Raw genomic sequence first — 14,954 nt, 5'->3', positions numbered from 1 at the left:
GAAAAAGGGTGAGACGACAGGAGAGTGAGGGGAAATATAGGGAATGAGAGAAACTCATTCTGACATTATATAACTCGAACAGCTTTTGATCTTCAAGCGTACTTTTGATTTTCACATTTTCCCCTCCTTTTATTTTCTTTATTACCCGGAATTCACCTCTGTGGTATTGCATCAGTTGAATCAATGCCAGATTCAGAGCGACAAATGTTTTCAGTGACAAGCTAAAGACTAATCTGGAGTAAATGCAAAACATTTCCCTATCTGTCACTCACTCGAAGTTGTGTCGATGTAGTGACACTAGGGGTCACACTTGGGAGCCCCAAACACCTCTGATCTTTGAGAAAAGGCCAATGGGAATTGGCGAGTGGAATTTGCATGCCACTCCCCCGGACATACAGGTATAAAAGGAGCTGGCTCGCAACCACTCATTCAGATTTTCTCTTCAGAACTGAGTGGTTGTGTTTGACTGAGCTGAATTCCTCTGCCGATCCATTCACTTCTACAAACTGTTGGATTTACGGCGCATTACATCGGCTTCTCCCCCTCTGCACCGGTGGAGTGCAGAGAACGCCCCTGGGTGCTTCGGCAGACTAAAAGAGTATATTCTTCCTCTGAAAGAGTATATTTTCCTCTAAAAGTGTGGCACTCATGGGGAGCGTCTTTTTAAAGATGCCTTTCTGTTTGTGTATTCTTCCTGGTTGCGGTCGTTACCTCTCCGCTTCTGACGGCCACGATCGCTGCCTTACGTGTTTGGGCACTGCCCACGCGGAGACAGCGTTCGTGGACGGGTCATGTCCTCACTGTGAGAACATGGCAACGTTGCGGTCGCGGCTTTCTTCCGTCAGAGGGAAAACCACCCCAGCGGCTCCCCGCCTCGGTCCTTCTACCCACGGGTATGAGGTTGTGTCAGTTAGCACTGGGGGCAATTTGGGGACCCCAATGGGAGCCGCTCCGTCGAGTATGCCCCCACAGACCTCCCATTCCCCAGCACGCTCGTTCACCCTAGTTGAGTTCTGGGATGAGACCGCCAGCTCGTCTCAGGGCGAGTTCGCAGTCTCATTCAGGGCTCACAAAGAGGATGAGCTGTCGATCGCAGCATCGGAGAGCGGGCTTGTCCAGTCTGACGCTGAGGACTCGGCTGGGCTCCCACCTTCAGCCATGCTTGCCCGGGCGGCTGCGAGAGTCGGGCTGGAGTGGAACCCTCCACTCCCCCCTGAACCCTTGCGGCTTGACGTTTGGTTCCTGGGCCCAGAGCGCCGTTCACGGCCACGCATGAGGAGCTTACGAGGTCGTGGCGGGCACCTCTCACTGCCCGGACCCAGTCTCAGCTCCTCCACTCTCACTACCCTTGATGGTGGGGCTGCCAGGGGGTACTCAGCGATTCCCCAGGTGGATAAGGTGGTTGCGGTGCTCCTGCTCCCGTCTGTAGGATTATGACGTCTCTGGCGGCTAAGGCCTATGGTGCCGCTGGACAGGCAGCCTCCGCCCTGCACGCCATGGCTCTCCTGCAAGTGCACCAAGCCAAGGTGCTAAAAGAACTGCACGAGGGTAGTTCTGACCCAGGAGTGATGCAGGAGCTGCGTTTGGCAACCGATCTCGCTCTCCAGGCGACGAAGGTCATGGTGCGGACTCTCGGGCAGGCGATGTCCACCCTCGTAGTCCAGGAACGCCACCTTTGGCTCAACCTGGTCGAGATGAGGGAGGCTGACAAGGCACGGTTCCTTGACGCCCCCATCTCCCAGGTTGGCCTATTTGGCGACACCGTCGAGGACTTTGCCTAGCAGTTCTCGGCAGTTAAGAAGCAGATGGACTATTGTGGCTATTCAACACATCCTGCCCCGATGCAGATCAAGATCCCACATCCCGTCTGCTCGTCGCCAAGGGCGTCCCCCTGCGGCAACAACAACGGCTCCGCCACAGCCCACCCCCGTGGCCCGGCCCCGGCGTGGAGCCACCCGCAGGAAGCAGATGCCCACCATCTCACGGCCCACCGCCATGAACCCGAGGAAGGCTTCGAAGCGCCCCTGAGATGGGCGACCCTGGGACGAGGAGACCCGCTGTGCTGGAGGTGGTGAACAGACCACTCCATCCCCTGGTGGAGGGCCGGGAGGAGAATCTTTTGTTTCCTTTTCTGTTGATTTTGCCGCATGCCAAGAGGGCTGCGGTATGCATATTGTCAACAAAAGAGTGGTTTCCTCATCTCCTGGGTCACACAACTGGTGCTCACGGCATTGTTATCACGACCGCCGGACACCGGCCCTTTACGGCAGGCATGGCGCCCCGGAGACGTGCCCCACGCCCCGGCGTGCGCAGCTGTGGCACAAACACACCCACACCAGGGCAGTCTTGACAGATTACGGGGACGACTTCCCTCCTCCCCCCTTCCTGACTGGTCCTATGGTGGGTATCCGGAGCCAGGTAAGTGCTTTAACATCCCCAGACTCAACATGGCCATGGATTTGGGGCTCGAGCCCCCTCAATGTGGTGCCTCCGGCTCTGCCCCGCCGCGAGGCCCCACCCGCTGGTACGTCTGACGTGATTGTCCCCTTGGCTTGCGCTCTCCAACCCGTTGCAATGGCTGACCCGGACCGTCCGACTCAGCTATGCGATTCAGTTCACCAGGCATCCGCCCAGGTTCAGCAGCATCCGCTTCACCTTGATGAAGGGTGAGAATGCCGCTGCCCTGCATGCGATGATTGTGACCCTTCTGCGGAAAAGGCCCCTCTGCCCCCGGTCGCTGTGTTTGTAGAGCTCCTCCCCCCTGGGTAGGACCTACCACAGGGACTTCTCCACATGAGACACTGCCGACAAGACTCGGTAAGACCATGTGACATATTTCCACACAATTTCCTCCCCCTCGGGCAGGGTGTGGTCTCCGCGGTGTCTTCCTCTTGGTAGTGACACCCCCTGACGTGGACACTTATGGCCCCCAGTCGATAAACGATTTCCACTCTTTTTGGGGAGAAAAAAGAGGAGAAGAGGCCACGGTTGGGCTAGCCTATCCCCATTTTTTGGGCAGTCGACTTGTCCCCGAGGGGCAGGGGACTGTACGATGCTCGTAGGAGCATTGGGGGAGGTTACGTGATGGCCAGGTGCGCTGACTATGAGGCACACAGTGGTCTGCCCGTCTCGCACCGTCAGTCCACGCAACACAGTTCAGCTTATTGTGGCATTTTGTATAGGGATCCCTAGCGTCACTACATCAACACAACGTTGAGTGAGTGACAGACAGGGAACTTACTTGCTTACTTTCGTAACTTCCGTTCCCTGATGGAGGGAACAAGACATTGTGTCCCTCCTGCCACAACACTGAACTACCCGCTGAAATGGCTGGGACCTTGTCTCGGCTCCTCAGAACAAAACCTGTATGAGTGGTTGCGATCCAGCTCCTTTTATACCCGTATGTCCAGGCAAGTGGCATGCAAATTCCACTCGCCAATTCCCATTGGCCTTTTCTCAAAGATCAGAGGTGTTTGGGGCTCCCAAGAGTGACCCCTAGTGTCACTACATCGACACAACGTCTCATTCCCTCCATCAGAGAATGGAGGTTACGAAAGTAACCAAGACGTTTTCATCAAGGCCCCATGAAGTGGTAATTAAAAGGAGATGTTTTCAAACAGCAAAACAAGATATCTTGCACTATACAGAGAAGAATTCACTTTCTAATGAGGGAGGAGCCTTCTTTTTCTACGCATGTATTGCACTAATGTCCAACACATGCCAAAAATAGTGCAAATCATCTTCCAGTGGGAAGGAGTTCAACAGCTTTTGAACTATATTCTTTTGCAAATGAGAATGTCTTATGTTATATGTGCTTGGTGTTCCATTTCATGAACTTAATTGCCTTCTCTTCTAGCCATGCATGTACTGGGCCTGAACTGGAAATTAAAGGATGCTGATAATCATGCCTTTGAGAATGGACGAGCCAAACCAGTGACATTTCCGACCAACACTGTGACTGCAATATCTGCAGATGGTAAAATTTCAAGGCAGAATCCTATGATTTTTAAGCCACACAAAGGAGACGACTGAAGTTTCCAATTAATTATTTTATATACAATATGCTGCTGCACTGATTTATTTCAAGCAACAGTGTGATGTGTCTTTTTACCCCTTCCATACATATCTATCAGGAGACCAATGTTGTTGTTGTTGTTGTTGTTGTTGTTTTTTCTTTTCTTTTTAGATGGGTGAATCTCATGAAACATATTAAGAACATGCTCAGGTCTTATTTCAACCTAAAATCAAAAGAAAGTCAAGAACTTTTATTTTTCTTCAAGAAAATGCCAATTTTTAGGACCATTAAGCTTTTTATTTCATGAGAATTAAGCACTTTCCCCACAATGTCATTCTCATTACTGTAAAGTAAACAAAATAATTCTCATTGCTGATTTAAATAATAATAAAAAAAATCTAAGTATTACAGTAATGTTTTTGTTTAGTTAATGAGAAGCACCATTGAGAATAATGGGGAAAAATAAATCAATGTTCTCTCATGCAAAAAGTATGTTTTTTAAGGACAATCTGCTTTATTGTTATAAAATAATGTCACAATGCAAGAAGTCCTAACAATAGGCTTCATTTTCTTTATGCATAATACAATTTCTTATGATTTGGGGGGGTGGAAATGTGACCTCAACATGTTTTTGTAATATTCACCCAGATAGTACAGCGAAGTGGGGCATGCAGGACTTTGTTGATGACATAAATTATTGGCAATTGGATCGGTACAACGCAACATGATGGCTCTGACCAGTAGACCAATCTTAAAGATTTTTGAAGTACTTCTGAGAAACAATGTTGATAGTATCTTTCACTTGAGGAGTGACAGTCTCCAAAGAATAGTCAAACCTGTGCTGGGTTTATCTTCTAAACGTGGCTAATTAACGTGTTTAGAAAAGGATCAGTTTGAAGCCAGTCAATTAAAGACTATTTTATCACTCTGAGTGGGAACCTGTCACTCTATATTGTCCTAGACTGTGTTCTTCTAATAGACTAACTGGCCCTTTCTGTAGTGCAATATAAAGACATTTGTCAGTGTTGTAGTCATCTTATAAGCTGTCATCTGAATGAAAGGCCAAAAGCCTTGGGATTGTATGAAAGAGCATGGGAAATGCCTGCTGCAAGTTTTAGGGTGATGTTTGGTATTTAGAAGCTCTCATCAGAAAAATCATTGAATATACAGTTTAACTCTGAACATATATATAGAGAAATATTAAAAATTATTTTAATGTGATTTACTTTTGAAATTGTATACTTGAAAGAGGACCAGTTCCTTAGCTATATCTAGGTCAGATGGGCCAAGAATTGTCAAATTCATCCAGGCTTAAATGAAAAAGTCTTGACCTGAGAAGTTTATTACTGGATTTGCTGTCATAAATTTGGACAGGACGATATAGCCAAACAATCGCTAAATAGCAATACTTATGCATAAGTACCCAACAACGAGTACCTTAAAGAGCACCTATTATGGTTTTTAAACATGCCTAATTTTGTTTTAAAGGTCTCATACAATAGATTTACATGCATCCAAGGTCAAAAAACACTTTAATTTGCTCATAATTTAAATTGCAGCATTACCTTTTTTCAGTGTCAAAAACGACTCGTTCAATGATCCGTTCTAAAGGATTCATTCTAAACTCCTCCTTTCAGAGAGCCTACTCTGCTCTGATTGGTCAGATGTCCAAGTCTGTTGTGATTGGTCTACCGCTTAGTGTAGTGTTTGAGGGCGGGTCAAAGCTGTTCGCGAGCAGCCAATGAAGACCAGAGGTGGGTTTTTTGTTACCAAATTACGTAGGTTAGTACAGGAAGTACTTCTGGAATTACTAACAACTCGTTTCAGGTGTTTAGAATCAGTTCTTTCTTTTGGGAGTCATTAATTCCATTTGTCTTGCACTTTTTTACATTCACAAAAAGCTATATAACACACTACATGAAAGGTAATATTTGAAAAACCATAATAGGTGCTCTTTAAATTACTTTAAATATAGCTACAAGAAGTTTTATCATTCTGATTACTGAACTTTGAATACACTTTAAATGGCATAGTAATATAAATTGCACAGTTTTGGGGGTTTATGGGGGTACTGCTATACCTTCGCTCTCTAATTAAAATATAATATGAGATATTAATTATATATTTAGTTGTTTATATGTGTATGTATTTGTGTCTGCTTACAGGAAGGGTAGGTGTGTTGCTGCAGTATAACTCCACACAGGACACAGGACAGGTGGAGTTGGGTCAACAGGTAGCACAGGCCATACCTCCAGCAGGCTTTTGGAGGTCTAGACTTCTCATTGAACAACCCCACTTCCTCAAATTTAACATTTCCATTCAGAAAAATGCCCTGATTGGAGTCTATGGGAGGAGGGGACTCCCACCCTCGCACACACAGGTAATAAATGAAGTGCCCTAGTTTAATATATATTAAAACAACTTTGTTTTAACACCTTATTTACATTGTGCTAAGTTAGAATATTCTGACACTGGGACTGAGTTGGGACTTGTTAACAGATTTTCGTTCATCTGGCTCTTCATGATTGAAGGACAGTCTTCTCTTGGATTCTTTGAAGGCAAACAAGGCTATAGAACATTAGTATGGAACATATTTAATACAGATGCAGCACATAATCAAAATGAGTTGTACAACTTTGTAACCTCCAACAAAACATAGTCATACTGGCAGCAAAATGCTACCATTTTGTCAAAGTCTGTACCCTTGGAGACATGATTAATGTACAGACTAATTTATCTATTATCCCTTATGTGGTGTTTGGGTCAAATTGACCCATTTCAAATTTTTTCTAAAAGAAAAATGATACAAGGATACAATTTTTAAACCTGAAATTCCATGGCCTTGGCTTATTTTCTGTGAAGAACATGTAAAAGAAAAATAGTCATTGAGTACACATGCTACAATGCCCCCACACATTCATGTCCTTCATATGATGTTCGGGTCAATTTGACCCACATACACACATACACACAGAGAAACAGACAGACACACAGAAACATGCACACACACACACACACACACACACACACACACACTCACTCACTCACATATATATATATAGAGAGAGAGAGAGAGAGAGAGAGAGAGAGAGAGAGAGCACACACAAAGATAGAGAGACATACACATACATACACCTGCTACATTGTTACAATCCAAGCACCGAAAAGCCATGTGCTCCCGCTTTCCGCTCTCTTTACCCTCTGTAGTGTGGGAACCTACAGAGACACACAGACAGACACACAGAAACATGCACATGCGCACGCACACATGCACACACACACACACACACACACACACACATTCACTCACTCACTCACTCACTGGATAGGTACATTTCCTGAAGAAAATGTGAGTGGTGATTGCCGTGGCAAAATTTCTCACCACGATGTCCCACCAACTGCCCCAAGTTGAAAAAGGACACCCACATGACAGTAGGATATTCTGGTCCAGAGATAGTTGCCAGGGGGATACCAAGAAGGCTGCTTTCTGTCTTGAGTCATACAAGCCAACAATGATGTCTCTACGACATTCTGATCCTGAGATACACATCTAAGCGATTTGGAAAGGAAGTCAGTGGGGTTTGGTTGCTAGAGTGCTCTAAATGGTTGCTAGGGTGTGGCTATGTAGTTTCCATGATGATACTTGAAGACTGATTGCTCACCAAAGTTAAACAAGCCAACTCTCATGTCTCTAGGACATTCTTATCCGAAGATATCCGTCTCAGCCTTTTTGAATGGATGTCAATGGGGCTGGTTGCTAGGGTGCTCTAAATGGTTGCTAGGGAGTGGTTAACCATTAAAAATAGTGATTCTTATTGGCTGCTTACTAACCTGACTCAAAGGCGCTAATCCACAAGTCTCTAAGACATTCTGTTCTGAAGATATCCAAGTCTTTATTATAGTGGATTTTTTACATAAATTATAACTTTATCACAAAAAACGAATGACACTTCCATTGTTAAATGTGGTCTAGCAGAGATTAATTGCAAACATGAATCATATATGTTATCTATATTGTTTGGAATTTAAATAAAGACAATATATGTTAAGGAGATTTTTATGTACATTTTTATTTCTGTATTGCTTTTAAAACCCAAAAAATGTCTCAGGTCAGTTTGACACGAACAGTACCAAAAGGTCAAAAAGTGAACACCACACAAGGGTTAGACTGTTCAATCAAAGAGTCTTTTTTGCCTGTCACAATTTAAACAAAGTCTAAAATTAGTAATTTAATGGTATTAATAACAAAGTCAAAGGACTCTTTTTAATCTTCCAAAAGGAATGAATAGGCTTTATTCTTTGGCTTTTATTGAACAACAGACAAAGCTGTTGTCTGGCAAGTATTGACTGAAATTTTTCAATATATAACGAGAGATGGATGAATCAGCCCTTTAAGGTTGTACATGAGAAAGAATAAATCCTACTTTAATCATTGAAAACAAATTGTGCTTGAACAGAAAGACATCTTCTCTCTGTCTCTAGTGATTGGCTGGGTGTTTAACACTCACAGCTGTCAATAAAAGTGCATCTTTCATAAGTGCTGAAAAAACTGCTGACTTATTGTAGATGTTCAATCAATGTGTCCCCAAAGCCATTGCAATAAACTAAAGCAAGCTTATTGAGTGCTAGCTCCAATTTACTATGTGTCTTTTTATTGCTTTTTGTACCTGGCCAGTCAGAAATCAATTGCTGAAACTTTAATTTAGAGTCTTGTCCTATCTATTTATTTTAATGTTCTGTTTGAAGTATGGAGAGTTCTCGTGGATAACACACTTTATAATGCCAAATACAGCAAATAAGACATCTTTTTCCAATCTGTTTAAGAGATTTATTTGTGATGATATTTTAGGACTGGACAGGGTAATGACAATTTAAGTGTCACAATGTCTGGATATTAAAATTGCATTTATTTCCATAAAATCCATGCCTGTCTTGTTTTTATGTTTGCTTTTTTTGGCACCAGCTGAATACAAGCAGTTAAATGTAATTATGTTTGTTTCAGTATGACTTTGTGGAGCTTTTGGATGGCAGTAGACTCATCTCAGAGCACGTTCAGTTGGATCCTGAGCTCAGGGATAAACTGGAGATTCCGGTCAGTGTTCAGCAGGCGGGCTTTATTCAGTACCTGCACACTGGTGTGTGGCACCTGGCCTTTTACAATGATGGCCGCACTGTAGAGCCTGTCACATACAACACCATAATACTGGGTAAGCTAACACAGAGAATACAACCATGTGAATTAATATTTGTCTTAGTTTGTGCACTGTAGAGAGTAGGTGGTTATTTTTCATTTCCATTTTTTACTGCACAAAAAGGGAAAATGTAATTTTAACTCAACATTACGTAATGCGACACCTGACAGAACAACTGGGCCATTATATCAAGCCTGCATCGGTGCCCTCTGATGCCCTTTTTTATATTTCTGTCTTGCACCCTAGTGCCTGAGATATGTTGATAATGAGGCGTGCAGTAGCATGTCCTGAGTTGTTGGATAATCAATATGTTTGATTCTGCCGCTATCTTTTTTTGTCAGGCCAGGGAATATGAAAGCCAAAAGTTTAAATCTCTGAGCCTTGAGCTGCTCTGCTGAGCTGATTGTTTTCATCTTCAAATATGAATTTATTTTGGTATAGTATGTGGGGAATCCATTTTTATTTACAGCAAATCGCTAGACTTTTTAATTATTAATTTATTTATTAGGTGAGAATTCAGGAAAGACAACAAACAAAGAGACACCTAAGAATTCTGAAAGCAAAGGCACTTTGGTAGTGATTATTTACGTACTTTATATTGTCCATTGTTAGACCACAATGCTACCACAAAATGCAGTCAAAATGCTACAAACAGAATGTAATCATATTATGTGACCTTTTTTGTGCAGAGTCTATGATGGAATGCCCACACAATTGCTATGGCAATGGAGAATGTGTCTCAGGCATGTGTAATTGCTTCCCAGGATTTCTTGGGCCATATTGTTCAAGAGGTGTGTATTTTGTTTTTGTTTTTTTTTTTGGGGGGGGGGGGGTCTTGGGGGTTTGCTACCAGGGTGAATCTCACAAAACTTGTCAAAAACATGTGCTTGTCATATTTCACCGCAAAATCAGAAGAGAGAAATAGGAAATTCTAATTTGCTTAGTGAAAATAAAGAGTTTTTTTAGGATCACTACGATTTTTTTGCATTGTGAAATTATTTTTACGACAATTTGGCAGATCACCCCCTTATACTGTAATGTGAGAAAAACAATTACACAATGAAAAAAAAAATTCAGAACAGGTTGATTTTCATTACTGTATTACAGTAATGAGAATCTAATGAGAATAACAATTGACAATAATTGTAATTACAATAAATAAATAAATAATTCAACAGGAATACTTCTGGATGCATTAGGGTAATAAGAACTGGGGGGTGCTTAATTGTCCAAATGTCACAATGTCAAAAAAGTTTAAAAGTCTTAAAACAGGCTTGACTTTCTTTATGCAGTATAAACTTTTTTTCTATTGATTTTGTGGTTAAATATAATCTGGACATGTTTTCGTGTGATTCCCTCACGCGTTGTCTTCCTTTATAAATCTAGCTTTACTTTCTCTCTGTTAGCGGCGTGCCCAGTTCTGTGCAGTGGCAATGGTCAGTACAATGGGGGGCACTGCCAGTGCTACAGCGGATGGAAGGGCATTGAATGTGACGTACCTAGCAGTCAGTGTGTGGACGCCCAGTGCAAGGGTCATGGCCTATGTGCTTCGGGCTCCTGCATGTGCAACCCAGGCTACAAAGGTGACAACTGTGACCAAGGTAACTGGACAGATTTCAGCAGTTATGTAGAGAGACCATAGCTCATCTGGCTCATTCTAGTAGAGGAGAGCACTTTTTCAACACCACCGAGCAACTAATTACATAGATGGGCATACTGACTTAAAGGCAGGTTTTTGTTTTGATAAATTACCCACACCATTTAGCAGTGTCCATTGACTGAAATGGATTCTACATATGGGATCACGATAAGGTGGACAGCCAAGAAAATCCCCACATACCTGCACAACACAAAATATTTCCTGTCTTTTTATTCTTTTCTCCTGCTCTCTCTCTCTTTGGGTTAATCCAGTGCCTGCCGTAAATGTGCGGCGTCCGGCGATCGTGATAACGACGGCCGTAAACACCGGGTGTGTGATCCAGGGAATGAGGAAACCGCTCTTTTTCTGAAAATGTGGGTACCGCAGCCCCTCGGGCATGCGGCGAAATCAAAAGAAAAGGCATCAAAAGATTCTCCTCCCGGCCCTCCACCGGGGGATGGAGTGGTCTGCTTACCCCCTCCAGGCCTGTAGCGGGTCTCCACATCCCTGGGTCGCCCATCTCAGGGGCGCTTAGAAGCCTTCCTCGGGTTCTTGGCAGCGGGCCGTGAGACAGAGGGCATCTGCTTCCTGCGGGGGGCTCTACACCGGGGTCGGGCACTGGTCTGGGCTGCGGCAGAGCTGGTGCTGTTGCCACAGGGGGACGCCCCTGGCGATGAGCAGACGGGGTGCGGGATCTTGATTCGCACCGGGGCAGGATATGCTGGATGGCCTACGTCTGCTTCTTAACCGCCGAGAACTGCTGCGCAAAGTCCTCGACGGTGTCGCCGAATAGGCCAACCTGGGAGACAGGGGCGTCAAGGAACTGTACCTTGTCAGCCTCCCTCATCTTGACCAAGTTGAGCCATAGGTAGCGCTCTTGGACCACCAGGGTGGACATCACCTGCCCGAGAGTCCTGCATCAATCCCGGGTCAGAACTACCCTCGTGCAGTTCACCACACCTTGGCTTGGTACACTTGCAGGAGAGCCATGGCATGCAGGGCGGAGGCGGCCTGTCCAGCGGCACTGTAAGCCTTAGTCGCCAGTGACGACGTAAACCTACAGGCCCTGGATGGGAGTCTCAGACGATTCTGCCACGTGGCAGCGTTTTGCGGGCACAGGTGCACCGCAACCACCTTATCCACCTGGGGAATCGGTGAGTACCCCCTGGCAGCCCCACCATCGAGGGTAGTTAGAGCAGAGGAGCTCAGAGATCGGGTTTGGGCAGTGAAAGGTGCCCACAACGAGGCGAACAAGCGTGTTGGGGAATGGGAGGTCTGTGGAGAGTATCCCATTGGGGTCCCCAAATCGCCCCCAGTGCTAACCGATGCGGCCTCATACCCGTAGGTAGAAGGACCGAGACGGGAAGCCGCTGGGGTGGCTTTCCCTTTGATGAAGGAAAGCCGCGACCGCAATATTGCCATGGTCATGTTCTCGCAGTGAGAACATGACCCGTCCATGAACATTGCCTCCGCGTGGGCAGCGCCCAAGCACGTGAGACAGCGATCGTAGCTGTCGGAAGCGGAGAGGTAACAACCACCAGGAATTAAACAGACGCTCATCTTTAAAAAGACGCTCTCCGTCAGTGCCACTCTTTTAGTAGAAAATATACTCTTTTATTGCAAGAATATAAACTCTTTTAGACTGTTGAAGCGCCCAGGGGCGTTATTTGTACTCAACCGGTGCACGAGGGGGAGAAACCGCTGTAATGCGCCATAAATCCAACAGCTTTCTTAGAGGTGAATGGAACGGCAGAGGGATTCAGCTCGCTGAACACAACCTGAATGAGTGGTTTCGAGCCAGCTCCTTTTATACCTGTGTTTCCGGGGGAGTGGCATGCAAATTCCACTCGCCAATTCCCATTGGCCTTTTCTCAAATAACAGAGGTGTTTGGGGCTCCCAAGGGCGGCCTCTAGTGTCACTACATCGACACAATGTCGAGTGAGTGACAGATAGGGAACACTAAATTATTTAATGTGTTCATGGGAACAGTCATGTGAAAATGACAGCAAATAACAAATATAAACAGACTGCATGAGTAAATAGGGAATGTGGTTGCGGTTCAACACCTACAGACTAGATCATTGCCAAATCCAACAAAATTACAACTTCAAAAACTACCAACAAGAATGAGTTTCACAATGAGTTTTATTAGGCTATATTTCATGTCATGGCTACAGTTCAGAAACATTTGTATCAGGGTTAATGTGCTTTGGTGTACACCAGTGGTCGGGAACCTATGGCTCGCAAGCCACACGTGGCTCTTTGACAAAAATCATGTGGCTCGCTAGGTGTCTCACCATTTACCAACATATGATCGTTAAAAACTTAGAGACATCACTAGATATCAGTTTCCAGCAGAGAATGCGGTTGGGATTGCAAAGTAAATTACAATTCATTTGTCTCTAATTTGTTGTACAGCCTACCAAAGTTGATAACAAGTCAGTTTACAATAATAGATTTCAGGTTGTTCCATCCATTGTGCATTTGCAGTGCTAAGCACAACTCTCATGACACAATTAACGGCCAAAACCACTTACGTTTCTATGGTAACCTCTCGCGCTCAGTTTCAAACAGCTGGCTAGCTAGTTTGTGGAGATGGCAAAAAGAAAGAATGCGGAGCATCAAATATTCCAAAGTGATTGGACTGAAACATATGCTTTTATTGAAAGTTCTGGTGTTCTGCTGTGTCTGATTTGCACAGAACATATTGCCTCATTTAAAAAATCTAATGTTAAGAGACATTTTGAAACCCATCATGCAGCTTTTGCAGCAAACTACCCGTTAGGCGAGAGCCGAAGGAAAGGCATGCGTGAAGCTCCAGCGTAAACAGCAAGCTGGCCAGCAGCAGCTGTAAGCGTGGACAGGGGCAACTGGAAGCCTGAATGCTGCCAGCTTTGCTGGCTCATTGGAGATTGTAAGACAAGGAAAACCTTTTACTGATAGAGGGTATGTAAAGTCATGCATGTTAAGTGTGGCAACTGAACTGTTTGCTGATTTCCCAAACAAGGAAAAAATAATTCAGAAAATAAAAGACGTGCCCTGTCAGCCCAAGCTGTGCATGACCATGCTGACATGCTGGCGCATGAGGTAGAGAGGGTACAGATCAAGGATAAAACTTCGGCAGATTTTTTTTTCTCTTGCACTGGACGAGTCTACAGACACTTGTAATATTACACAGCTAAGCATTATTGGGCGCTATGTGTCTGACGACAAAATACTTGAAGAATGTCTGGCCATTCTGCCTATGAAGGACACAACTAAAGGGGAAGTTGTTCTGAAAGTATTTATAGATTTTGCTACTGAAAAAAACTGCCACTGGACAAACTTGTGTCTGTGTGCACTGACGGAGCTCCAAGTATGGTGGGGAAACACAAAGGTTTTGTGTCTCTGCTATGTGAGCAAGAAAAGCAGTGCATTTTGAACTATCATTGCGCCTTACATCAAGAGGCACTCTGTGCTCAGTCATGTGAGCCCGAAACTACTTGAAGTCATTAGTAATACGAGTGGTGAATTTCATTGTGGCCCGTGCGCTGAACGAGCGCCAGTTCAAGGAACTATTGGAGGAAATGCAGAGCAACTATTCCAGCCTGTTGTTGCACAGCAACGTCCAATGGTTATCAAGAGGAAGACTGATTGCGCGTTTTGCTGCATGTTTTGATGAGGTGAAGGCCTTTTTGGAGAAGAAAGGAATCGTGCATCCTGAGCTCACAGACTGGGATTGGCTGTGCATTTTCTATTACCTGGTGGACATTACTGGGCATCTGAACCAGTTAAACGTGAAGATGCAGGGACGCGGGAACCTAGTTTTTTCTCTTTACCAGGCTGTGTTGGCATTTGAATCCAAATTGGAACTTTTCACCCATGATATTGAAAGTGGCCACCTCCTGCACTTTGAAACATTATGAGTATTCAGGGAAAAATGCTTCACAAATGAGCCCACTCGTGATAACGCACTCAGTCAGCTGATGTCTTTCACATCTGACCTTTTGATGTCATTCAAAGCATGTTTTGGGGACTTTTGTGTGCACTGCAGTTTGTTCAAATTTATCACTCATCCACACGAGACCACACTCAACGACGAACAGCTCAGGGTCAAACTCAGCACCT

At 44.7% G+C, this 14,954-nt stretch overlaps 1 protein-coding gene across 3 annotated transcripts in view; it reads left to right on the top strand.

Annotated features, from left to right (window-relative positions):
• The window catches only part of LOC127417877 (teneurin-3-like), a 209,726-nt gene that overhangs the window by 109,204 nt on the left and 85,568 nt on the right, over window positions 1-14,954 (top strand). For all 3 annotated transcript variants that reach the window (XM_051658120.1, XM_051658119.1, XM_051658118.1), the window contains 5 exons: window positions 3,857-3,976; window positions 6,181-6,395; window positions 9,018-9,222; window positions 9,897-9,998; window positions 10,614-10,808. In XM_051658120.1, coding sequence (XP_051514080.1) covers window positions 3,857-3,976; window positions 6,181-6,395; window positions 9,018-9,222; window positions 9,897-9,998; window positions 10,614-10,808 — 837 coding nt within the window. The remainder of the gene's footprint in view (window positions 1-3,856; window positions 3,977-6,180; window positions 6,396-9,017; window positions 9,223-9,896; window positions 9,999-10,613; window positions 10,809-14,954) is intronic.

Source organism: Myxocyprinus asiaticus, chromosome 27, assembly GCF_019703515.2.
Source record: "Myxocyprinus asiaticus isolate MX2 ecotype Aquarium Trade chromosome 27, UBuf_Myxa_2, whole genome shotgun sequence".
Lineage (NCBI taxonomy): Eukaryota > Metazoa > Chordata > Actinopteri > Cypriniformes > Catostomidae > Myxocyprinus > Myxocyprinus asiaticus.
This window is presented reverse-complemented; position numbering and strand designations above follow the sequence as displayed.